Here is a 25,500-nt window from a genome sequence, read left to right on the forward strand (position 1 = left end):
TGCAGGTATGACAGCGGTCGTCTGTAGATACCAACATTCCAGAAGCAGGCCCTTGGCTTGGAGCCAACAAAGAAAACTGAACATAAACAGAATGCTGAATAGACTTGACAGCTGCAAAGCACATCAAAAGAACAGGAGTTTCAAAAAAAAAATGAGGTGCTGGATGAAAGGACACGCACCATGCACAACCTGTATGGTCAGGAATAGCACTATAGCGCACTTCAACACAGCACATCGCTACTACCATGCACTCAATTCTGATTTCTTTTTGGATGGTGTCCTGTTACTGCCCTCTTGCCCCTGGACACCTGCACCTGAAGGTTCCTTACTCAAGCTGTGCATTACCAGCTTGGCTTCTCTTCTAAAAGCAACAGCCATACAAGGAAGAACGCATGCCTCCTCCACACTGCTTGCTTATTGAGAGGCGCACTTATGGCGGGTAGACGGGTAGCACTCCGACCACCTGTGTGTCTGGCAATTGCTCCTTTGCTGAAAATACCTTGTACTTTAGCCTTCAAAGCACTCCAGATCCATTATCCTCAGTAACATTTGATAACAACCTTGCAATTTGCCTGATTGGTGTTATCATCCCCATATTGCAAACAAGGGACTGAAACTGACTTGCTTAAGGCTTCCAGGACAGGACGTAAATGGGGCACTGCTGCATCTTTGCCACAATGCTATTCTCGCTCTGTAGGCCCTGCTGAAGAAGCAAACCCACTGCTTACGCAAGGGGGTAATTTAATGGCAGAAGGGCATAACAGGAGTGGGGGTGGGTGGGCAGATGGGGGTCCTCGGAGTGGGGGAGGGATCAATGGTGGGTCCCTAGTCTCAATATTTATCTATTTGGGTTGTGGCATGAAAAAGGTTGACAACCACTACTCTAGATGTGAGATTTATCCCTCTTCATAGCAGTACAATTTGGATAGTGCAAATGCTCCTGGTGATATCTACATCCATTTGTATATGTGTTAAGTATAACCAGGCACAATAGGCCAAATTCACTTCAACACAGTTCTGGCTCATCATAAAAATATTCTTGGGGTAGGCAAGCCAATGTTCTCCCTTATCACAAAAAGAAAATAAATATGAATACTGAGATGCTGTGCCTGGCTAGGAACATTTTCCTCCATCATCTCTTGCCAAGGGCCTCAATAATACCCAACAAATATGTAAACATATATTGCCCTGATCCATATACAGTTAGTTGTGACCACGTCAATTGAAACTTTTTTCCCCCATGTGTACATGAAGGAAATAAACACATGCACTTGTCACATGTGAGGATGAGAAACTGCAACTGATCACAAAGTCACAGGTTTTATTATTTGACTGATTCCTAGAACAGCTTCTAGTCCACCTTTCCGCTTACAAAATAGAGGCGGAAAATCAAAACAGAGTTTGCAATTTCCTGAACGGAGTGATGTCTGTGTAGGAAATCTTGCCTTGTTTGGTGTGGCTCTTAGTATCTGCTTCCGAGTTTTTCTCAGATGTGAAGCTTGCTAACCAAAGCTGCAATCCCATCACGCTGACTTGGGAGTAAGCCCACTGAACTCCATGGGACTGACTGATCAGTAGACATCCACTGAATTACACTTACGTCTACTTCTGACCTGCAAACTGTGCCAGTCCCTCGGCTGATAGCTACCCATCCAGATAGTACAAGAAAACAGCAGGACCAGTAGGAGTGACACAGTCCCAGTGAAAAACTGCCACCAGGGCTTGCTTCCCAAACTCCCTCTGCAGCTTTGAAGCTTTCTCTTGCTGGCCTCGTGTCCTGCACTTCCATTTCAGTGCCAGCAATCATGCAACCAGCAGGCAGGAGACTGCTGTCTGGACAAGTTAAATCTCTGAGAAATGAGCTTTACAGAGTAATGACTGTCAAGTCAGAAAAAATACAAAAACACAGAAAGAATAGCTGCTGTCACTGGAGGATTTCAAATGCAATCTACCAGCAGCTATTTGCTAAGTAACTTCAAATATTATCTATAAAAACATTCCTATAGTCAGTATTATCCTCTACCTGTTTGTCAAATGTTGATGTCCTTTTGTTAGTTCTAATGGAACCTGAAATGCAGGTTCTTAGGTTCTCTCTCTCTTTCAAAACTGCTATTTTTTTGTCTGAAACAGTGTGAATTTCACACGAAAGCCCTTGACAGCTTGGAGGCTCTGGTTCTATATTTATGTCCTGAGTAACAGGTACAGCAGTAACAGCAGCTGCCCTTGAATTGTCCACCTAGCTTGCCCAATGGTGCTCCTCTAGAGCAATCCCTCCACACCAGGTGGTTCCAAAATGGTGCACATGGGGAATTTGAAAGGAGTGTGACATGTAGCAAGAAGATGCTATTAGAGATGTGGATCTGTGGCCATAGCCTGTTCTAGCAACTTGGCCTTGTTTTTCACACAGTGCCACGTTCAAATAAAAGGTGATTCACTTACTTTTCCTATCAATTTATTAAAATTATGTCAGATATGTCCTTCAGTGCTAAGATACGATCCTGGTGCTTCTCTTTTTTGTTCTTGGGGCTTCTATGGGAAAAACAGAATATTGTGCCTCTGCATTTTTTGTTTGTTGTAAACGCTTGCCTTCCTTCACTGGGTTTGCAATGGCCTGTCTTATGCTTCTCCAAGTTTTTTGGTCTTCCAGTGAGGGCCAACAAGCCTCTCCTAGCTGGCCAGAGAAAGCCAGACTGCACAAGCATTGAGTGCACATGCGGTTGGGTGCATCCCTCCAAGAACTTTGTCCACAACCTCAGATTACATCAGGGTCAGGGTGTAGCAGTATGCCTGCTGAAATGGTCCAGTGAGATTCGATGGACTTTTATAACTCATACAGGGCTCATTCTCTGGCATTTCAACTTGCCGCAGTTCAGTCACGACTGCTATCTGCTCTCATGTACTAGCCACTTTGTTAAAAAACTAAACTACCGCAAACAATAGTAATTGGCTAGAGACCCAGTTCTCTGTACTCATCAACAAATGCTGCTTTGATGAATACCCCCACCTCACCAACCTTCGCCACTTTGTAGCTGGAGCTACTTTTTCTATATTTTTTTGTTCAGTTTTCTTGTTGTTGATCTAGCAAGTTAAATGCCCTGGAGAGTTTCCTTCTCTCTGTGCCTGTTTTTTAATTACCCCAGTAATCTCTGACCGAGCTTTTATCTTTCAAAATCAATACTCCTCTTGTTGAAGTTGCTGAATTGGGGCTCCTGAAGCTCTGCCTTTTCTCTCCTGATTTCCCCATTCCACCCTTTGCAAGCCCATTCACAACAGGGCAAGTTTCTTTATCCAGTCAAATCTTCTCCTCCTCTGTTGCTCTTTCCCAAAAAGTCACTGCAATCCTTCCTTTTTAAAAAAAAAAAATCCCCTAAGACAATGGAAGTGACGATGGTCTTATGATCATACATATTTTAATCTTATCTTGCAAAGCAGTTTTTCCTTCCCATTGGATTCATGTACATGCATGTGTATAACTATATATGTGTGTACACACAGACACAGTGCACACATACACCTTCATTGTCCACTTCATGCTTCTCACAAAGTGGGCTCTAATCTAAAAGAGCTAGTGCCACAATAAATATGAGTATCAAGGATGGGGGGGGGTCCGCTCCAGATGAACATAATTAGGGGGGTGCCAGCACGCCTGTCCCTTCAAATGCCAGGAAGATTTGGCGTCCTCCTTGGGGACTCTTGAGGTAGAAGCCTGGTCTACCTGGCATTCAAACACTGGGTAGACATGGCCTCCTTCGGGGAATCTCAAGGCAGAGGCCAGGTCTACCTGCTGCTTTGAATGTCAGGTAGACCTAGCCTCCCCTGAGGGTATGGGGAAGGGTCTCTAGGAGGCCAGGTCTACTTTTGGCTTCAAGCAACCAAGGGTGGTATGGTGGGAGCAGTCTGCTCATTCGCACAAGACTGCTCATTCGGTGCTACAAGGATCTCTGTTATTTTCGTTGCAACAGAATATATGTCACTCTCTTGTGAGTTTCTTTCGATGATTTCCTTTGTTCTCTGTCTCCTTAGTGACACTAATTCACACCCTGGTCATGTCTCTCCTTGACTTCTGCAGGCCTTCTGTTGTCTTTCTGCAGCTCACTCACCTCCATTAAGCCCTCTGCTGCCCAAATCACTCATGTTTCTCATCACTATGATCACATCATGCCCCACAGATCAAATCCCAGGCTTTCTGTCCGCTACCAGATCCAGGGCAAGCTCCTGGGCCTTACCTTCAAAGACTTTCATGGCCCTGCCCCTTCCTGCCTCTCTGCTCTCATATTCTGCCTCACTCCTGCCCTTTGGCTCCACTACCTTCAGCTACCTGAAGGCCTCCTGCTTCTTTCAACAGCTTCGCTCTTTCGCCCTTGCTGCCCCTTATGACCAAAATTCCCCTTCTCCAGTGGCATAGCTAGAGGGGGTGCAAAGCACTAAGTTTTGCAGGGAGCCTCACCACAGTGCGCAAGGGACCCCTCCCCTTCAGAGCCAGATTCCAGGCAGGAGGGGAGCAAAATGGAGGTATTCATCTCTGTTTTGCTCCCACTGCCCAGAATGGCTCTGAAGGGGAGGGGGCAGGGCTGCTTGCACACTGCTGTAAGGCTCTCTGCAAAACTTGGTGCTTTGCACCCCCTCTAAATATGCCACTGCCCCTCTCTTACTTCCCCCAAACCACTCCTCAAAACCCACCTTTCCATGAAGACTTTGCACTGCCCCCTTGTTCCTCTACCTGACTGTAGCCTAAGAACATGTACAGGAAATAATGGTACATTCTTCCCATCCTTCCAGGCACCAATCCCTTCCCTTCCTCTGCAGTCTTCTTCATGTCTGCCTTATAATGCAAGCCCTCTGGGGGGGGGGGGGACTGTTTCTTTTTCCTTTGCAAACACTGATGGGCTAGCATCAGCCCTTCCATTAAGTGGAGGATGCAGATTTCACTGAGTGATGTTTTGCACAGAATGGCAACAGAGTAGAGGTGGTCTTCACTCCAAATCATCCACTGCACCACAGATGGAGCTGCTCCAATCAAGTCTCTGCTTGCTTTTAGCAAGTGGGAAACAAATCAGAACATGGCAATACACTCACCCTTTATACAAATATACTTACCCCTTATATCTATACCAGAGCTCCCAGCATGCCCTGCAGTCCCTCATTTATTGAATGACACTGCACAAGGAAGGCGCAATATGAGGAGGTGGGTTGCCACCTTCTGCAAAGCTTGTGGGGGACACGCTGGCAAGTCAGGAGTGGCGTTAGCGAAGACTTTGGGTTGGGTGGCAGATAACCTTGAGTCACCCTTGGCTATAATAATTATATTATAATTAGAGCTTTACTGACAATCCCTTTGGAGAAAAATTGACAGCTCCGTTGCTTGCATCACAATAGTTGTGACAAGGAAAAAAAGGACAAGATTCCAAAAAGCCCCGAAGCCCCAGAAGAGGCTCACTGAAGAGGTCAAGGACTGGATTCCATGGATATTTTGTACTAAAGAACCTTGACAGCAAGTGCATACCAAGTGGGAAGGATGCCTTTGAATGCATATCTACGGTTTGCAGAAGTGCTTTTGGAACTTGTCCCAATGAATTATGCCAAAGAGGATCCTTAATGAAAGGCGGGCAGCTGGCTGGTTTTGCAAAAGCAGAGACAGGCTAGAAAAGGTTGAAACCATCTCTCTCAGGTAGAGCTGGGAATCACTTGCATAACACTTTCTGTTGGAAAAATGCTTTGAAGTAGTACTTGAGTCTGGCAGACACTTTTGAGAAATGCAGCCCTTGCTGTATTTTTCCACAACAACAACTCAAGGAGGTTGACAGGTTTGGGGGGAAAAAAGGAACTGCAAAGTCCACTCTGGGTGGAAGTCTGACTGTGATGCAGAATCAAAAAATCACAGCACCCTTATTCTCTAGCGCAGGGGTGTCCAAACATTTTGGCAGGAGGGCCACCTCATCTTTCTGACACTGTGTCGGGGGCCCAGGAAGAAAAATAATTAATTTACATTTCAAATTTGAATAAATTTACAGAAGTTAATGATGGAACTTACATGAATGGATGAAGATCATGCAGTAGCTCAAGGCCTATAAAAGACACAAGGCAAGGCCAGCCTTTCCTTCACTGCCACTGCTGCATCACAGATATGAAACAGCAAGTAGAGGAGGAAGCCCTCGTCCCACAGCTCAGATGAGAGGTAGAACAGTCGTCCTCTCGCTGAGATCAATTGCATCGGGCCAGCATGGGCTCTGGCAAGTCTCTGGAGGGCCAGAGGCTCATTGAAGACTGGGGGCTCCCAGTGGGCCGGATGGGGGGCCCCCGAGGGCCAGGGTTTGGGCACCCCTGCTCTAGTGGGAACAGGCATTATTTCTCTTAGTGATTCAGGACGTCTGTGGCAGGTACAGCACCAAATTTAACTCCTATAGACAAATAACTAGAAAAGGAAAACACAGCTGCCTTATGAAACAAAAAGTGGATTTCTGTAACTCAAAACTAACCAATGCGACTGATTGTTCTGAGAACCAATGAGATGTAATTATGACACAGCAGGGAACCAATAAGGTGTTAGTATGAGTCAGCTCTTATTTCCATGTATCAGGGCTAATACTAGAACTCTTATTCAGTTGTGTGAGTGCCACCAAATTGGCCAGTGCGTTTTGTCTGTTTGGTTACTGATTTTTTCAGGGATCTGTACTGTTATATATTTAAATAAATAAAGTTAACGGGGGTTACACCAACCCTAGTGATGTCATTGCATTTAGGCTGTGCATATAATTTATTCCTTATAGTCTGATACGGGAGGAGGTCCATCTCGCATCAGTTGTCGCAAACCCTAGTGATGCCTCTGAGACCGTTTGTCCTTATCACAGGGTGAGGGAGCTGGGCGGGAGGGGCAGGACTGGCAGAGTTCTACTTTGCCAGATCCAGAACCTGCATTGGGCTGGTGCAGGCTCGGGCAGCCCCATTGCAGGGCCTGCTCCCTTACCCAGGGGGAGGGGACAAATGTTCACTTCCCCCAAGGAGCTGCCGGTGGCTGCCTAGCAAGCACTGGATGCAATTGCAGCCATTTTGCCCAAAGGCCTTCTTAATCCCTGGGCGGGCTTTCCTGGGCCTCAGAAAGCCTTCTAAGGCCTTAAAAAGTCACTTCTGTTTCCCCCTCCCCAAATGGAAGAAACCTTCGAAGACCTCCCAGAGATCACACTCTGATCACATTCACGGGGGAGGCGGTAGGACCCCAGTGGCTACGGAGGCGTGGCATTGCCGAATGGGATCCTAGAACCCTCCTTCCGCTCCTGGAGAGGACTACTGACTTTTCAGAATCCTTAACCCCTAACACCAAGTGGGCTTCAATGATTCAATTGGAGAAATTCAAGCAAATTGACCACCACCTCACGGAGGGCACGGAACCCTTCAAACATCTTTGGCTGGCTATGCGTACAGGATGGATAAGATTTCCTGGAAATAAAGCTTTGTTGCTGCAAATTAGAGCCTGGTGTATAAAGCAGCTTGTCTTGGATGCTGGAAGCAGATATTTGGCAGGAACAGTCTAATGCAGGGGTGTCAAACATAAGGCCCAGGGGCCGGATGCGGCCCACAGAAGCTTTTTATGCTGCCCTCAGGCTTTCAGTTACTGAGGTGTTACTGCTGAAAGGGCACCTCTCGTGAAACTTGGGCTCTCCCATATCTTGAAATATGATAGAGATTTGCATATTCTCTCTTCGGTCATTTGCAGCTAATGAGATCCTAAGTGAGAAAAAGTGCTCATTTTTGGTTATGACCTGTTTAATGACATCATTTCCTGCCTGATGACATCAATTCCGGCCCTCAGCAGGCATCATAAATGCTATTCGGCCCCTAGTTTGAAACGAGTTTGACACTCCTGGCCTAGTGTGTTCTTTGCTTGCTATACTCAGGAGACTGCACTGATTCTGTCGGGGGAATCGCGCTGCAGTGCTTGCACCGAGTGCTGCTTTTCAACCATTCCAACAAGTAAACAAATAGATGTTCACAAAAGGCACAGCAAACTCTAGGATTCTTTCCCCAGAGGAAATGTCATCTGGAAATGTTGCTCAAAACTTTCCAGCGTATGGAACAGGGAGGGAACCTCAGCGCTGGCAGAAGCAGCCAATCATCAAGGACTATATAGCTGCTAAATAGTTTCACTGTTTTGTCAAATGTTTTTAACAGTTCCAACATGGATTGAACTCCGTGGACACGGTGCTTTGCGCAAAGACCTTATTTTCCGGGATGATGGCAGTTCTGAAAACCCATCGTGGTTGGATCCCTATTGCCCACCCCTCTATTGCATGATAATTGCAAAGGTGACTGCATGCTGGACAAGATGGGTTATTAGTCTGTGGAACTCCTTGCCACAGGAAGTGGCGATGGCATCTTGCCTAGTTGATTTTAAGAGAGGATTGGACAAATTTCTGGAGGAAAAGTCCATCACAGGTTACAAATCATGTTAGATATGTACAGGCTCTTGATTTTAGAAGTAGGTTACTTCAGAATACCAGGATGCAGGTTGTGCCTTGCTGTCTTGTGTGCTCCTTAAACTATTTGGTGGGCCACTGTGAGATACAGGAAGCTGGACTAGATGGGCCTTTGGCCTGATCCAGTCAGGCTCTTCTTATGGGTTGTCTAAATCTAGGCCACAATCTCTTACACAACTCATCCATTACAGCAGGGCTTATTCAGGGGAACTTCTGTTGGTGTTCTGTCTAAAATTACTTTATGGTTTTGAGGAATATCGCTTATGCATTCCTAATATGAGCGAATACTCTCAAAATTCATGTACATTTCTGATCCTTTTATAGCACCTTTACATTCTTTATATCAAAGCTACCTTGTGGTAGTGAGGTCCAACAAATTCATGTTGTGTTCTGTAATAAAGTATTTAATTATTTGATTTTTGTCTGTAAAATGCTTTGTGAACTTCCATGCACCTTAATCCCATCGGAACTCCTGCAAGCAGGAACAGGGCACTGTTTTCCATTGCCTTTCCATGGCATTGCCCAGTGGCCATGAGGGTTAGTGAGGGTTAGTGAGGGTTAGTGGCCAGAGGGTTAGTGAGACAGTGGGAGCAACCTAGAATGGCTCTGAAGATGAGAGGAAAGGGCTCCTTACATGCTGCGGTGAGGCTTCCTGCAAAACTTAGTGCTTTGCACCCCCTCTAGCGATGCCACTGCCGCCACAGGTATGAAAAAAGATGATTCATGCTCAGCACACAATTTCCTCCCAATGACAGCCTGTCGTTTTTGTCCATTTGCACCCACCCTCCGTTAGAGGGACTGAGGATCTGCTCTGTGTTCCATCATAGAAACGCTTTATGACATATTTTTCCACACATAAAGAAGTTAATTTTGGCCTTCTGATTATTAAACAGCCTAAACTTTTCTGCTCTGTAAACCTTTGCAATTAAATAGCACCTTCCAGCTGGGATACCTAATGGCCCTCTTCAAAACTTTAGATTAAGAAGGAAACACTTATTCTGTTAATTAAGATAAAAACTGAACATGATGTAATTAATTCATTAAGCTTTCATGACCCCCCAGTGAGATGGAAGGTTCATTAACTTCTTTTGATAGTGCCGGCCTAAAATCACAAAGCATGTTTGTAACAGAGCTAGGGGATGAAGCTGCAATCCTATCCACAATTTCCTGGGATTAAGCTCCACTGACTATAATGGGACTTACTTCTGAGTAGACAAGTATAGGATTGGGCTCTAAGAAACCAAATCTGTCGATGCACAGCTTTGTTCTTAAACCACGCACAGGTCACTTCTTTGTTTTCCTTTCTCTCTGTACAGAAAAATGGACAAACAATGGCTTTTTGCATTCTTCCATGCAACAAAAAGTGTGCTTTCTGCCACTCTTAAGCATTCCGCTTAACCTGTAAAACACAGGATCAATTTTAACCTTTCTAACAAAAACAACCCCATTTTCAGCATGGAAAATATTATGCGTATGATGTGTAGTACATAAAAAAAATGATATAGAATGTATTGAATCACTGCTAAGATGTACCCTTCCTAACATGCTTGCTTGTTGTTTTTTTTAAACCCTGCCATCAATACTTATTGTTCTTTACATATATAGGAAAGAATCATGTCCCCTGCCTCCTCCCCTTGTACAGTGATTATTGTTCTGTACATGTACTGGTCAGAACATATATAGCTACCTATGTCACATAAATGGATAAAAAGCTGATCCATGATTTGGTCCCTCTGGTTGTGGATTGTGCCATTAGATTCTAACCTACTGACCCAGCAACACTATCTTCCACGGCAACATCAGGACCTCACGGCAATTTCCATTCTCTTTCCCTGTTTGTCATTATTATTATTTTTTTTTTAAAAAGGTCACGTCCTTTGCTTGCTCAAAGTCACAGACAGGCAATGAGTCATAATCAAATGGCAGCTCCCAGCTCTGTTTGCCTTGTAATCATCTGCTGAAATGATGGGATTTCATGCTGTGCAGGGGGATTTTTTCGGTTTCATATTGCCAGCCCTAACAGTTTCAGGAAACAGCTGCTTTGGTAGGTGGGGATCCTGTGCCAGACAGGATCCTCAGACAATTTTCTGCTTATGGGGACTCATAGTAAAACATGGCAATGCTGGGTTTCATAGATCAATCACCCTGATGGGCCTCTACAAGAATTTAGCTGAAGACTTTATGAATATTAAGCAAGTACATTATGCATTTAGATGTGAGTCTCACCTTTCCTTAAGGTCCAGGACATGTAACATATTTCCCTTAGCTCATTCATTCCCAAATAATCCTGTAGCCTGCAATGGATAGGTAAATTGCTAGTATGCCCATTTTACAGACAGGAAAACTAAGGGTAAAGAAAGCCTATTTCTCAAAGCTGCAAAGAACATCCACAGCTAAATTGGGACTTGGATCCATACAGCCCAGGTCCAAATATGCTATCCAGAGTAGGCCATACACACATTGTGGGCCCAATCCAGCTACATATCCTATAATCAGTGTGGTGCTGATTACACTCACACACGCCCCATTAAATACACACACCCCATTCAATACAGAGGCTCTTTCCAGAGGAGGAGGTGGGTGGAGGGACAATGGAACTCCATAGGCTGGGGAAAGGAGGAACTATTTGGTCCACTTGCCCAGCACCATATCACCTCCTTTTTATATATTGTCTCCAAAGGTAAACAACAATCCATTTGTTTATTGTAGTATGGAGGAAGAAGCATGTATATGTGCATAGAAGGATCTGTACATGTATATGTGCATATGTATATGTGCATAGAAGGATACAATAAACAACTCATTCCTTCCAACCAGAGGTGGTGGCCTGTATGGATTAGCCTGACGGTAGGCACTGCAAATTGATATGCCATGCACCTTTTAAAAAGACAAGGTCTGAAGACACCACACCGATGAACTCTAAAGCATTCTGTTCAGACGCATTCCCTTCTGCAGCCTGCAAAGCAGCTGGAGTGCAACAGACTACAAGTGTTAACAGCATTTTATACAGTATGGAGCAACCATGAGCCTAACACTGTTAGCTTGACCCACAAATAAATGATGCCAGATTGTTTGCATGTCAGCTAATTTAGTCCTATTAGCTTCAAAGTATATCTGCATTCCACTGGTTTGTGGGTCAGGCTGTCCTTGATGCCAAGGTTAACTATGCTGTCCTCTAATGGGCTGATTCTAACACTCAGGATACCAGCCGGTGTGTGTGCCACAACCACACAGCCAGTGTAATGCTATGCCTGTTTGTGTTGCCCTGACATTACAAGCTGATCCAGGGATGTCGTGCTGCGCAGAAGGGTAGCTCGCTGCTACTGCACTGAGAGAAGAGTCACGATGGGCAGATGTATAAAGCTGGAACTGGCACAGAAATGGATGGAGCTGGATTAATGCTTGCCCATTCATAAGTCAGGGCAAGAACAGGGCACCTTCACACCGTTCTGAGAGCACATGGCCAAGAGGGACTCATGTCTCCCTCAGAATGCTAGATGCAAGGGATGGTACCAAGATGCAGGTCTCTTGTTGTCTTGTGTGCTCCCTGAGGCATTTGGTGGGTCACTGTGAGATACAGGAAGCTGGACTAGATGGGCCTATGATCTGAACCAGCGGGCCTATTCTTATGTGTATTTGCACAGACCTATGTGCCTGACCTATGGTAGTAATGGAAGATAATGCAATGAGTCTTGAAGCAGCCTTAAAATGGGGTGGGAAGGGCAGGGGGTGGGGAGTGGGCCAGGGGTGGAGCTCAGCAGCAAAGGTGTACACTGGACCTTATGCTTTATCCCTTGTTCCATCTCATTTGCCTTGCACTAAGCAACACACCATAACATTAGTGAATATGTTTGGTGCACCATCACTGCAACTCAGAGGTGCAAGGCTCTCTAGAAATGCCCAGGGAAGAGGCAAGAAACTTGCTGCTCTTCTTATATGGACTAAAAATTTTTTTTTAAAAAATGGGAACAATAACAAAGCAAAACAAGAAATCAGAAATCACCCACAATCCCACATGCTGCTTTTGTTATGCAGAACAGCCCCAAGGGTGACATCTTCAGTCAAGGGATTTGTATGCTCAGCAGAAAGGTGAGTGGAGCTGCCAGAAGCCACCCACTCCTCTCAAACTGATTCACCGCCCAGGTCTTTGTTTGACGGCTGTCTCTCCTGGTGATGCTGATGTTTCCAGTTAGCTATATCTATTTTTCAAAACTCGTGAGCACTTCAGCACTGGCTGAATTATTAATGCAATCGCGCCGGCAATCTCTACAGCGCCTTGGAAGCACGAAGTGCATGTGAGATGGAAACAAATCTGGGTACAGTTTGCCTTTTTAAACGTTCTGTGAAATTGACAGAAGTACACTTGGAGAAGCATACGACTGCTGGAAGGCGTACAAGAATGGGAAGAACTGTCAAGATTCTGTCCCAAATGTTCAATCTTTTTTTGAGGGGAAAAAAAAGAGAAAAAGTTGGAGAACAGGAGATACCACATTTAGGGCCTGATCCTATCCACTGAGTATGACAACCTGAGTAAAGTCGCCTACTGCTGCCGTGAATGCAGCGGACGTCATTGGAAAAGACGTGCCTATACCAGGTGATTTGGAGCTACCAATGCAAAGGGTTGGTGGCTCTGCAGGCCTGCCACTGTAGAACCTGGCCTACACCAATCCTGGTAAATTGGCAGTGGGAGCAGGCTGTCGGCAGCATCTGGCACTTGGGGGCACAAAAATGTTTAACACTCCCCCATAACAGTTCCCAAAAAATTTAAACACCCCATAGGACATCTTGGAGGCTTCCAAAAGACACTTCTGGTTTTCAGGGGAGAAAAAAAAAAACACTCCCTTTTAAGTTGCGGTACCTGGGGCAATGTACCCACCCTTAGCCATGCCACTGGTAGGCAGTTAGGGAGAGGTTTGGAGTGAAGAGGGCAAAGGGCAAGGAGTAGACTGGAGGGGGTGGATCTCAGTGGCAAAGGGTAAAGTGGCAAAGGCATATGCTGGATCGTATCCCCAATTTTCTAGCCTGTTCCCTTCCTCTCCTCAGACTATAGCTGGTGTGGGTCTAAGGAGACTCAGTGGTAGCCAGAAGGCCGACCCAGAGTCAAGTTAAAATGTTTTGCACTTACCTCTGGTTGACCTTTTGACTGCCCCCCCCCCCAGCATGCAGCGTGTGCTCCATTGGCCCAGCTACGTGCTATAGCGTGGCGGGGAATAGGACTGGGCTGTCAATTAATTGATAAAATTCAAATGTGTTTGAAAGGAGACTGAGGTTGAAGTACTACATACAACTACCTGGGAGTAAGCCCCATTGAACACAATGGGATTTAGTTCTGAGTAAACATGCATCGGCTTGCACTCTAAGCCTTGCCTTTATGTGCACTTGCAAATGACTTGAAATGATTTCCATTATCATCGCAATGGTCAGTTCATCGCTCAGTGACTGCAGTATCAAATGATGACTCGGATGGACGAAACAGCTGTCGCAGACCTGACACCACAGACTGCGCTTCCGTGTCCTCTGACAACACCAGAAAGCAGTCCTTCTTGACAGTGGTTGTGCACGTGATCAGCGGTGTGACACTGAATCATAAGGCATCACCCGGTGTACAGGCAGGTGTGAATAGAGTCCTTAGATGTACCCAGATAATGAAATAATAGCTAGCTCTATGCAGGCTCCAGCAAGGAGCCAAAGAGCACTCTTCGATCTTGCTGACACCTCCATCCAAAGACAATTCGGTGCCTGAGCAGCAGTGAAGCTCCCTTCAGATGAGCCACTGTGCCTTGGTCAGGACTGTTTGGAGGGGGGAGAGCTCCATGTCTCTTGTCCTGCCCCTGGCCCTTCCCTACTCAAGGATGGCTCACTGGATGTTAGGTTGAGTGAGAGTTGGAAGGAAGAACTGGCATACCAGTGTTGAGGAGCGGGGTTTGGAGTGAGCAGTCATTGCAGGCGCACAATTACAGGAAAGGGTGAGCTGCCTTTTCATCTCAGTGTGAGATTCTGATGCTCAATCTTATGATTTCCATCTCTGCAGTGCAGCTCATAGCACTCACTGAGCCATCACTTTTTTCATTAAACTCAGTTTGTCATTAAATTCAGTTTTTCCTGAATCTTGTTGCTATTCAGTGTGCACTGGGATGGCTTCAGGTCTATAGCACATCATAGCTCATCATCATGCCCTATTTGCTCTCCTTACATATTCGTTGCATTTATTGAATAAAATGAGAAATCCTAGGCTTGAGAAGGGGGCAGGAGGAAGAAAAACCTGCATGCCCCACTGCTTAATTCATTCCCTAGTATGCCATCACCATCACCACCACCACACCAGCCATTTTCAACCACTGTGCCGTGGCACACTGGTGTGCTGCGAGTGGCCCACACGTATGCCACAGGAATTTAGGGGAAGGTCATTTATTAATAGGGCCAATGGGAAATGTGAGCCCCATGGGCAGCATGGTGTGCCTTGTCAATTGTCAACAACCTGGTGATAAGCCCTGACCATTTTAGTGCCTTGTCAGTGTGCCGTGAGATGAAAAAGGTTGAAAATCACTGCACCACACACACAGAGCTAAGTTCTTTTTTCAGTATCAAACAGCATCTGTCTTGACAAAGTTCCCCCCTTAAGTCTCCATTTAAGGAAGGATGGAACAGAATCTAAGATGCTTTTGTTCAGAATATCATCCCCATCATTTCCTCTCCTCCCCCAGATGAATAATGAACTCATCCGAAGTTAACAACATAAAATGCATGGCAAAGATGATGACCAGTTATAATAGCATTGGTATAACATGTTTCGACTGTTCCCAAGCACTTTGCATACATTATCTCAGTAATCCTTACAGCAGCCCTGTGAGGGAGGTCAGTATTTTGCTATACTACAAATTGAAAGGTGGCTGAGACTGAGAGACAGTGTCTTGCTGAAGACCACCTTCACGGCTAAGGTGAAATGTGAACCAAGGACACCTCCACCCCCATCCACCGCTTATCCTCTTAACCAGCATATGTCATTATCTTTAGTTGTTGTCTACCGGCTACAGGTGCCCGGCAGAATAGGTGTAATGATGGGGACCTTTTGTCTGCAAAAACTCTTTTTTCCAACTGCACAAGGGTCTTAGCCATATTAGCACATTGGTGTCTACAGTGAACAATATAAATCAGCCATTTTCAACCACTGTGCTATGGCACACCAGTGTGCCGTGAATGGTCTGCAGATGTGCTGTGGGAGTTTGAGGGAGGGTCATTTATTAGCAGGGCCATTGGGGGTGTGAGCCCCCCACTGGCAGTGTGGTGTGCCTTGTCAATTGTCAAAAGTGTGACACAGCAAACATGAACTAAATTTTCTTCAGACTTTTATAGCCACAGTGCAAGAATGTTCTGTTGACCTAGGTAGCTTTGATTGACCACTGGTATGTCTCCCAGGCTGCCCCTTCCCTGTACAAAAACATCCGTGGACAGACAACTCTCCCTTGTCATAGTCCTAATTACAAACTACTCCGCTGAAAACCATTGTAAACAGGCAGGCAGTGGAAAAGACTGAGGAATAAGCCCCGAAGGACTGATAGCAGAGTTAAAATGTAAAAGAAGGGTTGAAAGGGTCTTTCAAAAAGGAGGATCAGTTTAAAGTGGCCATCACCAAATTAGGAAACTCATTGGTTTATTGGACTGCTAGTTCATATATGTATAGATAGCTCTTGACAGAACATAGTGCATGACAAATGGATGTCACTCTTTTTATTTGTCCAAACGAGCTTTAAGGGTTATCATAAGGATACATTATGTTGTTGTTGTCACCATCATATGTCTCAAGGTAGACTGCTGAATGCTGTATCTACCCAGCCATAGGATTTGAGAAATTTTTATTTTTCTATCATAAGAATTCCGTCCAGTTCCTCCTCAAAAGCCTCCTTTTCACAAAGCCTCTGGCTTATCCCTTTGAGTCCTCACTCCCAACAGAAATTAAGCAGAAGTACAGCACAACAGCACTCATGCATTTTTTTCCCCAAGTGACAAATTCCTGAGCGGTCACCTCGGTTTCAACAAAAACAACCTGAAAGTCTTGTGACACCTTCCAGATTGATCAATGTGTTGTGGCGGAAGCTTCTGTCAATGCCAGCCTCCTTCATCACATGCTGAAGTGGTGTCTTCAGCACCTAGATGCTGATCTCTCTCTACCTGCCAACCGAGCATCACACTTCAGACACCTGATGAAGTGGACTCCAGTGCACAAAAGCTTCCTCTCTGGCAGACATCTGTTTGCCTTTCAGCCACAAGAATGACATTTGCCTTTTGTTATCCAGGTCTCCATCTTCCCTCTCCTCCCTCAATGATTGCTCAAATTTAGGCTGCACACTCCTTAGGGCAGAGACCAGTGGAGTAGCTAGAGGGGGGCACAAGGCACTAGGTTTTGCAGGTGCCTGAACCTGTTGTACCACTGCCCCCCCCCCCGCATCCTCCCCTTCCAGGCCATTCAGGGCAGGGGGAGCGAAATACAGCCATACGCCTGGCTCTGAAGGGCATGGTGCATTGAGGTGCCTGCAAAACTTAGTGCTTTGAACTCCCTCTAGCTACACCACTGATAGAGACACCTCTTTTTGCTGACACTAGAGCCCCATTGACTCTAATGGGACTTACTTCTGAGCAGACATGCATTGGATTGGGCTCCAAGTTCGCTTCTGCTTTGCTCCCCGTGCAAATGGCTCCTAAGGGGAGGGAGAGGGGCCCCTTGCATGCTGCGGGGAGGCTCCCTGCAAAACATATCCTCTAGATATGCCACTGCCCCCACCTCCCCAATTCGAGAGGTTCCAATCCATCCCCCCAGCAGAGGAGAGTGGGGTGGGGAGAGGACCAGTGGTGTAGCTAGAGGGGGGCATTCGCCTCGGTTTTGCTCCCCCGCCTGGAATGGCTCCGAAGGGGAGGGGCCCCTAGCACACCGCAGTGGGGCTCCCTGCAAAACTTAGTGCCTCGCCCCCCTAGCTACGCCACTGCCTCCCACCTCCCCCATTCTCCGGAGCAGCCCCCATCGGAGCAATGGGGGGAGAGGAGAGGACCGCTGCGCTCCCCCACCTGCCCTGCAGCCCGCTCGCCCTCCTGGGCGCCCCCCAGCCACCCACCCAGCCCGGTGCTGACCTGCCAGGCTGTTGTAGCAGTCCACCTCGACGCTCTCCAGCAGCCTGCGCTGCTCCTGGCTGAGGCTGCCCGGCTGGCAGGGGGCGGCGGAGGCTGCCTGGGGGGGCTCGCCCTCCTCCTGGGCCAGCAGCAGCAGCCCCTTCAGCTCCAGCAGCGCGCGGTGGTACTTGCCGATGGCCTCGCGGAACTTCTTCTCCTTGTAGCACTGCGCGCCCTGCGCCTTGAACTCCAGCGCGCGCCGCAGCAGCTCGTCCGGCGCCGTCCCCGGCTGGCCGCCGCCTCCCCCCCGGGCGCAGTGCCCGTCGCCCGCCGTCCGGCCGCCCGGGCTCGTCCTCTCCATGCCCGCCAGCCCGCGCCGCGCTCCTCCTCGCTCTCCGGGCGGCGGCAGCAGCAGCAGCAGCAGCTCAGGAGGCTGGAGCACTCCGGAGAGGCGCCTCCTCCCTGCGAGGAGGAGACTCAGGCTGCCAGCCGAGCCACACTCGCCTGCGAGGAAGCCCCGCTGACTAGAACGGACTCACTTCTGAAGAGACAGGCACAGGATTGGGCTCTAAGGCAGCAGACCTAGCCACACTCGCCTGGGAGGAAGCCCCACTGACTAGAATGGGACTTACTTCTACGAAGACAAGCACAGGATTGGGCTCTGAGGCTGCAATCCTAGCCACACTTGTCTGGGAGGAAGCCCCACTGACTAGAATGGGACTTACTTCTATGTAGACAGGCACAGGATTGGGCTCTAAGGCAGCAAACCTATCCCCAGTTTCCTGGGAGTAAGCCCTATTGGCTCTAATAGGACTTACTTCTAAGTAGACAGGCAGAGGCTTAGGCTCTGAGGCTGCAATCCTAGCCACACTTTCCTGGGAGTAAGCCCCACTGACTAGAATGAACTTACTTCTGAGTAGAGAGACACAGGATTGGGTTCTCACCAGACGGCACAGCCTGCTGCTGCTGCTGGTTGGAGTGGGTGCCACCCCTTGGCCCGGCTGGGCTCCTGGTGCCCACCTTCCCAACGCCGCCTCCTCCTCTTCCCCTAGGCAGGCAGGCTGGCTCCCAGGTTATGGAGGGGATGATGATGATGATGGGGGCACTGATTGATTGCTAACCCGGAAGGAGCTTGCACCCAGGAGAGAAAGGGGGAGGCCGGGCGAGGCGAGGCAGGGATCCCAGGCAGGTTCCCCCCGATCTGCTGCTGCTCAGCCCGGATCTGCTGCGAGGCTGGGGGGAGCAGGAAAGAGCCTGGGCAGGAAAACCTCTGAGCTGACGTCGAGAGGGAGACGAGGGGTCCACAACAAATCAGAGCCAAACCCACCTTCTTGCTGTTTACAGCAAGGCACTCGGGCTCTTAAAGGCGCAGGGCTGCTGAGGGGGGGGAGAGGAGGGGCGGGCTCGAAGCGAGGCGGCTGGTGAGTAGTGGAAGACTGTAGTAGGAACCCAGGGCTCAGGACTGCACGCTGTATGGATTGGTACCTACTGCCCTGGGTACGTGGGGAGAGGAAGCCCAGCCAGTGGCGTAGCTAGAGGGGGAGCAAAGCATTCCGTTTTTCAGGGAGCCTTCCTGGTGAGGAAGTGCAAGCGGCCCCTCTCCTCTGCAGCCATTTCGGGCTGGGGGAGGAATGCCTGGCTCTGAAGTGGAAGGGGAGGGGCCACCTGCACACTGTGGTGAGGCTCCCTGCAAAACTTTGTGCTTTGCACTCCCTCTAGCTATGCCACTGAGCCCAGCCTATATTTTATAAAGCAGAGGGGGGTGGCCCAGAAAGATGCTGAATCATAGCCGGAGTGACAGCTACTTGCCACCATCCCAGCTGCTATTCTGGGCAACATAAACAGACAGGGGCGTGAGACTGGTGGTGCCACCCCCACAGGCACAACACCCAGGCATTTGCTCCTGTTGCCCCCCCAGGTACGCCACTGGTGCAAAGTACTAAGTTTCTTAGGGAGCCTCCCTGCGCTGTGGAAGCAGCCCTCCCCTCCTTTTTGGAGCCACTCCAGGTGAGGAAGCAAAACAGAGGCATACACCTGTTTTGCTCCCACCATCTGGAATGGGGAGAGGCCGTTTGCACATCATGGGGAGGCTCCCTGCAAAACTTAGTGCTTTGCACCCCCTCTAGCTACACCACTGAGCCCAGCTGTCAGAACTGTGTTGGTCTGAAAAATGGAAAGAACTTTCCCCCCTACAATGGCCTGCTTCCCACACATCATTGAGAGATCTTTTCTTTGTCCCAATTGCCTTCCTGTTCCCATTGCCCAGAGAGGCCTGATGTCCAGCACACCACATGGAGCATCTTTCTTATTTCAGACTTTGAAAAGCCACAGTTGCATAGGAGACGTACTTTTTTCCTTCCTGAATCTTCATAACATAAGAACAGCCCCACTGGATCAGGCCATTGGCCCATCTAGTCCAGCTTCCTGTATCTCACAGCGGCCCACCAAATGCCCCAGGGAGCACACCAGATAACAAGAGACCTCATCCTGGTGCCCTCCCTTGCATCTGGCATTCTGACATAACCCATTTCTAAAATCAGGAGGTTGCGCATACACATCATGGCTTGTACCCCATAATGGATTTTTCCTCCAGAAACTTGTCCAATCCCCTTTTAAAGGCGTCTAGGCTAGACGCCAGCACCACATCCTGTGGCAAGGAGTTCTACAGACCGACCACATGCTGAGTAAAGAAATATTTTCTTTTGTCTGTCCTAACCCGCCCAACACTCAATTTTAGTGGATGTCCCCTGGTTCTGGTATTATGTGAGAGTGTAAAGAGCATCTCCCTATCCACTCTGTCCATCCCCTGCATAATTTTGTATGTCTCAATCATGTCCCCCCTCAGGCATCTCCTTTCTAGACTGAAGAGGCCCAAACGCCGTAGCCTTTCCTCATAAGGAAGGTGCCCCAGCCCCGTAATCATCTTAGTTGCTCTCTTTTGCACCTTTTCCATTTCCACTGTATCTTTTTTGAGATGTGGCGACCAGAACTGGACACAATACTCCAGGTGTGGCCTTATGATAGATTTGTACAACGGCATTATAATATTAGCTGTTTTGTTCTCAATACCTTTTCTAATGATCCCAAGCATAGAATTGGCCTTCTTCACTACCGCCACACATTAGGTCGACACTTTCATCGACCTGTCCACCACCACCCCAAGATCTCTCTCCTGATCTGTCACAGACAGCTCAGAACCCATCAGCCTATATGTGAAGTTTTGATATTTTTCCCCAATGTGCATGACTTTACACTTACTTACACTGAAACACATCTGCCATTTCGCTGCCCATTCTGCCAGTTTGGAGAGATCCTTCTGGAGCTCCTCACAATCACTTCTGGTCTTCACCACTCAGAAAAGTTTGGTGTCATCTGCAAACTTAGCCACCTCACTGCTCAACCCTGTCTCCAGGTCATTTATGAAGAGGTTGAAGAGCACCAGTCCCAGGACAGATCCTTGGGGCACACCCCTTTTCACCTCTCTTCATTGTGAAAATTGCCCATTGACACCCACTCTCTGTTTCCTGGTCTTCAACCAGGTCTCAATCCAGGAGAGGACCTGCCCTCTAATTCCTTGACTGTGGAGTTTTTTCAGTAGCCTTTGGTGAGGGACCATGTTGAACGCCTTCTGGAAGTCCAGATATATAATATCCACGGGTTCTCCCGCATCCACATACCTGTTGACCTTTTCAAATAATTCTATAAGGTTTGTGAGGCAAGACTTACCCTTACAGAAGCCATGCTGACTCTCCCTCAGCAAGGCCTGTTCGTCTATGTGTTTTGAGATTCTATCTTTGATGAGGCATTCCACCATCTTACCCGGTATAGATGTTAGGCTGACTGGCCTAACCACCATCTTACCCGGCCTAGATGTTAGTTTCCTGGGTCCCCCCTCTTTCCCTTTTTAAAGATCGGTGTGACATTTGCTATCCTCCAATCCTCTGGCACTGTGGCCGTTTTGAGGGACGAGTTGCATATTTTGGTCAAGAAATCAGCAACTTCATTCTTCAATTCCTTAATAACTCTTGGGTGGATGCCATCAGGGCCCGGTGACTTATTGATCTTTATCAATGAGGTATGAAACATCTCTTTTAACCTCTATCTGACTTAATTCCTCGGTCAAGAGGGGCCTTTTGGGCAGTGGTATCTGCCTGAGGTCTTCTGCCATGAAGACAGATGCAAAAAACTCATTTAATTTCTCTGCCATCTCTAAGTCTCCTTTTATTTCCCCTTTCCCCCCCTCACCATCCAGAGGGCCAACTGCTTCTCTGGCGGGTTTCCTGCTTCTAACATATTTGAAGATGCTTTTATTGTTCCCCTTAATGTTGCTGACCATGTGTTCCTCATAGTCTCTCTTGGCCTCCCATATCACCTTCTTACATTTCTTTTGCCATAGTTTATGTTCCTTTTTATTCTCCTCATTAGGGCAAGACTTCCATTTACAGAAGGAAGCTTCCTTGCCCTTTACGGCCTCTCTAACTTGGCTTGTTAGCCATGCGGGCACCCTCCTGGATTTAGTGGAGCCCTTCTTTCTTTGTGGTATACACTTCCGCTGGGCCTCCATTACTGTTGTTTTAAGCAGCCTCCATGCACTCTGTAGAGACTGGACTCTTTTTATCTTCCCTTTCAACCTCCTTCTAACCAGCCTCCTCATTTGAGGGAAGTCCGCCCATCAGAAGTCAAGGGTTTTTGTGAGAGATTTGCCCGGTATTCTTCCCCTGATGTGCATGTCGAAACGGATCGCAGCATGATCACTGTTCCCCAATGGCTCAGTAACACTGACATCTCTAACCAGGTCCTGAGTACCGCACAATATTAAATCCAGAGTCACCTATTCTCTGGTGGGCTCCATGACTAGCTGCTCTAAGGCACAGTCATTTAGCATGTCAAGGAATCTGGTCTCCTTTTCGTGACCAGAACACAATGTCGGGGCCCCTCCCAGATGCCCTGACCCCCAACTTACCCTGGAGCAGGCACCCCATGCCCAGGGTGGGGAGGCTTCCCTGCCCTTGAAGGGGGCAAAGCAGGTTAGCTCACCCCAACCAGCCAGAGCGGGCTGGCAGGGAAAACAAGGAACATTGCAGGAAACAAGCCAGGAACAGGAAAGGCCTTTTCTGCCCCACATGGAGGAAGGGGAGGGGCCAAAGGGGGCGGGCTTGCTCCATAAAACAGGGAGGCCAGGGATGAGAGGCAGGCAGTGTGAAGCAGGGAGCTGTGAGGTAAACAGCTCCTGCTCCTAGGCCAGGTCTGGCAGCTCTGCTAGGGAGGAGGACCAGGGTGCTGGAAATCTCTCCCCCCTTTAGCCTATCTGAGGCCTCCCTGGGGGTGGAACAAGCCTGCTCCAGGCCCCTCCAGGGCAGGGACCCGACACACAAATTGACCCAGTCTGTATGAGGATAATTGAAGTCCCCCATGATTACAACCCTGTCCCTCCTTGTCACCTCCCTGATCTGTTTCCTCATTTCAAGGTCCCCTTCCGGTTTATGGTCTGGAGGACGATAGTACGCCCCCAGTATTACATCACTCCTCAGGCCTGGTAATTTAACCCACAGAGATTCTATGGTGGAGTCGGACCCACCTTCAAGCTCTACTTTGCCGGATTCTATCCCTTCCTTAACATTAATGGCACCCACCTCCAAGACGCCCCTCCCTGTCCCTCCGGTAGAGTTTATAGCCTGGGATTGCGGTATCCCACTGATTTTCCGCATTCCACCAGGTTTCCGTTATGCCCACTATGTCCATGTTTTCCCTAGTCACCAGACATTCCAGTTCTCCCATCTTTGCTCGGAGACTTTGGGCATTTGCATAAAAGCATTTGTACATGGAATGCTTATTAGCTCTTTTGTCCCTGCATCCTCTCACTGTGCCAAACTGTCTGTCACATCCCATCACACTACTATTCCCAATTTCTTCTCCTATTCTGCTTTTGCCTTGTTTTTCTCTAACCTCCCCATCCCTTGTCCATCTCCAGTGTATTATAACTCTATGGCGCTATTTCAAGCACCATAATTTCATGCCAAGCATAATTTCAAGCCAGGATGGTGTAGTGCAGTGTTTCTCAAACTACGGGTTGGGACCCACTAGGTGGGTCGCAAACCAATTTCAGGTGGGTCCCCATTCATTTCAATATTTTAGACTTGATTGCACTTGGAGAAATGTGACAGACCTGTACTTTTAACAAGCTACTATGTATATTTTTTTAATGATGACGGTCATTGGGACTTACTCCTGGGTCAGTGTGGGAACTGCCTAGAATTGTTAAATTTTCCTGCTTGATGATGTCACTTCCAGTCATGACTTCACTTCCAGTGGATCCTGTCAGATTCTCATTCTAAAAAGCAGGTCCTGGTGCTAAATGTGTGAGAACCACTGGTGTCATGGTTTGGGACTTAGACCCGGAAAATCCAGGTTCAAATCCCCACCCAGCCATGAAGCTTCCTGGGTGATCTTGGTCCAGTCACTATCTCTCAGTCTCACCTACCTCACAGGGTTGTTGTGAGGACAAAAGGAGGGAAGAATGCAGAGGCATAACTAGGGTGGAGCTGAGGGGCACTATGCCAAAGTGGGTGCATGACTGCCCTTCAGGCTTTACCCTAGGTACAGAGGAGGCACTGGCAAGGAGGGCCTCCACGGGAGAAGGAACAGGGTGCAAAGCCACCACAGCGAGCATTCCCTCCTCCAGGGAGAACCCGTGTCACAGTGCGCTATACCTCTGTTACACCTCTGGACTCATGTGCACCAACCTGGGTTCCTTGGAGGAAAGATGGTCTAAAAATGCAACAAATAAACAAGTAGATAATTTGAAATTTTAATCTGGAAAATCTGATTTAGACACAGATTCCTCTTTCTGACTCTAGTCCCCACCTTTCAAGCAACATGTACAGCCACTCCCTTAATGGTTCCACTGCCCCCCCCCCAACCTACACCTTCTTTTAAGACTCCAGAACTTAGCCACAAGTCTCACCTGTCTTCCAAGTACCCGCGTTCCCACTCTGCTCAATACCTTTGTGGTATTGTCAGAAGGCGATGCCCACATGACACATTCACTGTGAATTCACCTTTTCTGTGGGGAGTACAAGAGTTGATGTGCTGTGTCCCACAACCCCACACAGCCATGTCTCCTGACTGCACCCACCCAAGTATGCTGACCCCACTGGTCATGGAGCACCACATAGATTGCACCATTTCACTACAGGGTTAACGGAGCTGTGGAAAGGTGCACGTGCATTTTGAGAGTAGCTTTGGAGATGAAGCCTTGAAAAGTAATACAGGAGGTCTGGTCTAGAGGATAGAGCCTCTATTTGCCTGAAGATAACATCCACAAGGTTGTGGCTCTTGAAAGATAGAGCCTTCTTTCAATTGTAAAAATCCCTCCGGGGATTTAAATTAGCCTGCCTATGTAAACCGCCTTGAATAAAGTCTTGAATAAAGACCAAGAAAGGTGGTATATAAATACCTGTATTATTATTATTATTATTATTATTATTATTATTATTATTATTATTATTATTATTATTATTATTATTAATACAGTACAATATAGGAAAACAAGTAGTTCCACTTTAATGGGCACAGTCCATTGGGATGTTGTATACCCCACTGAAATGACTGTGCTCATGATTCCCATTAATTTCAGTGGAGCTTGTGCTGACTTAAGAACATCAGCCCCGCTGGATCAGGCCAAAGGCCCATATAGTCCAGCTTCCTGTATCTCACAGCGGCCCACCAAATGCCCCAGGGAGCTCACAAGACAACAGGCACAACCTGTGTCCTGGTGCCCTCCCCTGCATCTGGCAATCAGAGGTAGCCTGCCTCTAAAACAAAGAGCTTGCACATACCTACTATGACTTGTAACCCATAATTAACTTCTCCTCCAGAAATTTGTCCAATTGTCCTATCAAAGAGCTTCTGTCTTTGTAGCAGTGGC

At 47.7% G+C, this 25,500-nt stretch overlaps 1 protein-coding gene across 1 annotated transcript in view; it reads right to left on the reverse strand.

Annotated features, from left to right (window-relative positions):
• TTC9 (tetratricopeptide repeat domain 9) overlaps window positions 1–18,785 on the reverse strand; it is a 32,770-nt gene extending 13,985 nt beyond the window's left edge. Inside the window, exon 1 of the mRNA XM_066636739.1 lies at window positions 17,595–18,785. Coding sequence (XP_066492836.1) covers window positions 17,595–17,934 — 340 coding nt within the window. The 5' untranslated portion in view covers window positions 17,935–18,785. The remainder of the gene's footprint in view (window positions 1–17,594) is intronic.
• Between the last annotated feature and the right edge of the window lie 6,715 nt (window positions 18,786–25,500).

The sequence above is a fragment of the Tiliqua scincoides genome, chromosome 1, assembly GCF_035046505.1.
Source record: "Tiliqua scincoides isolate rTilSci1 chromosome 1, rTilSci1.hap2, whole genome shotgun sequence".
Classification (NCBI taxonomy): domain Eukaryota; kingdom Metazoa; phylum Chordata; class Lepidosauria; order Squamata; family Scincidae; genus Tiliqua; species Tiliqua scincoides.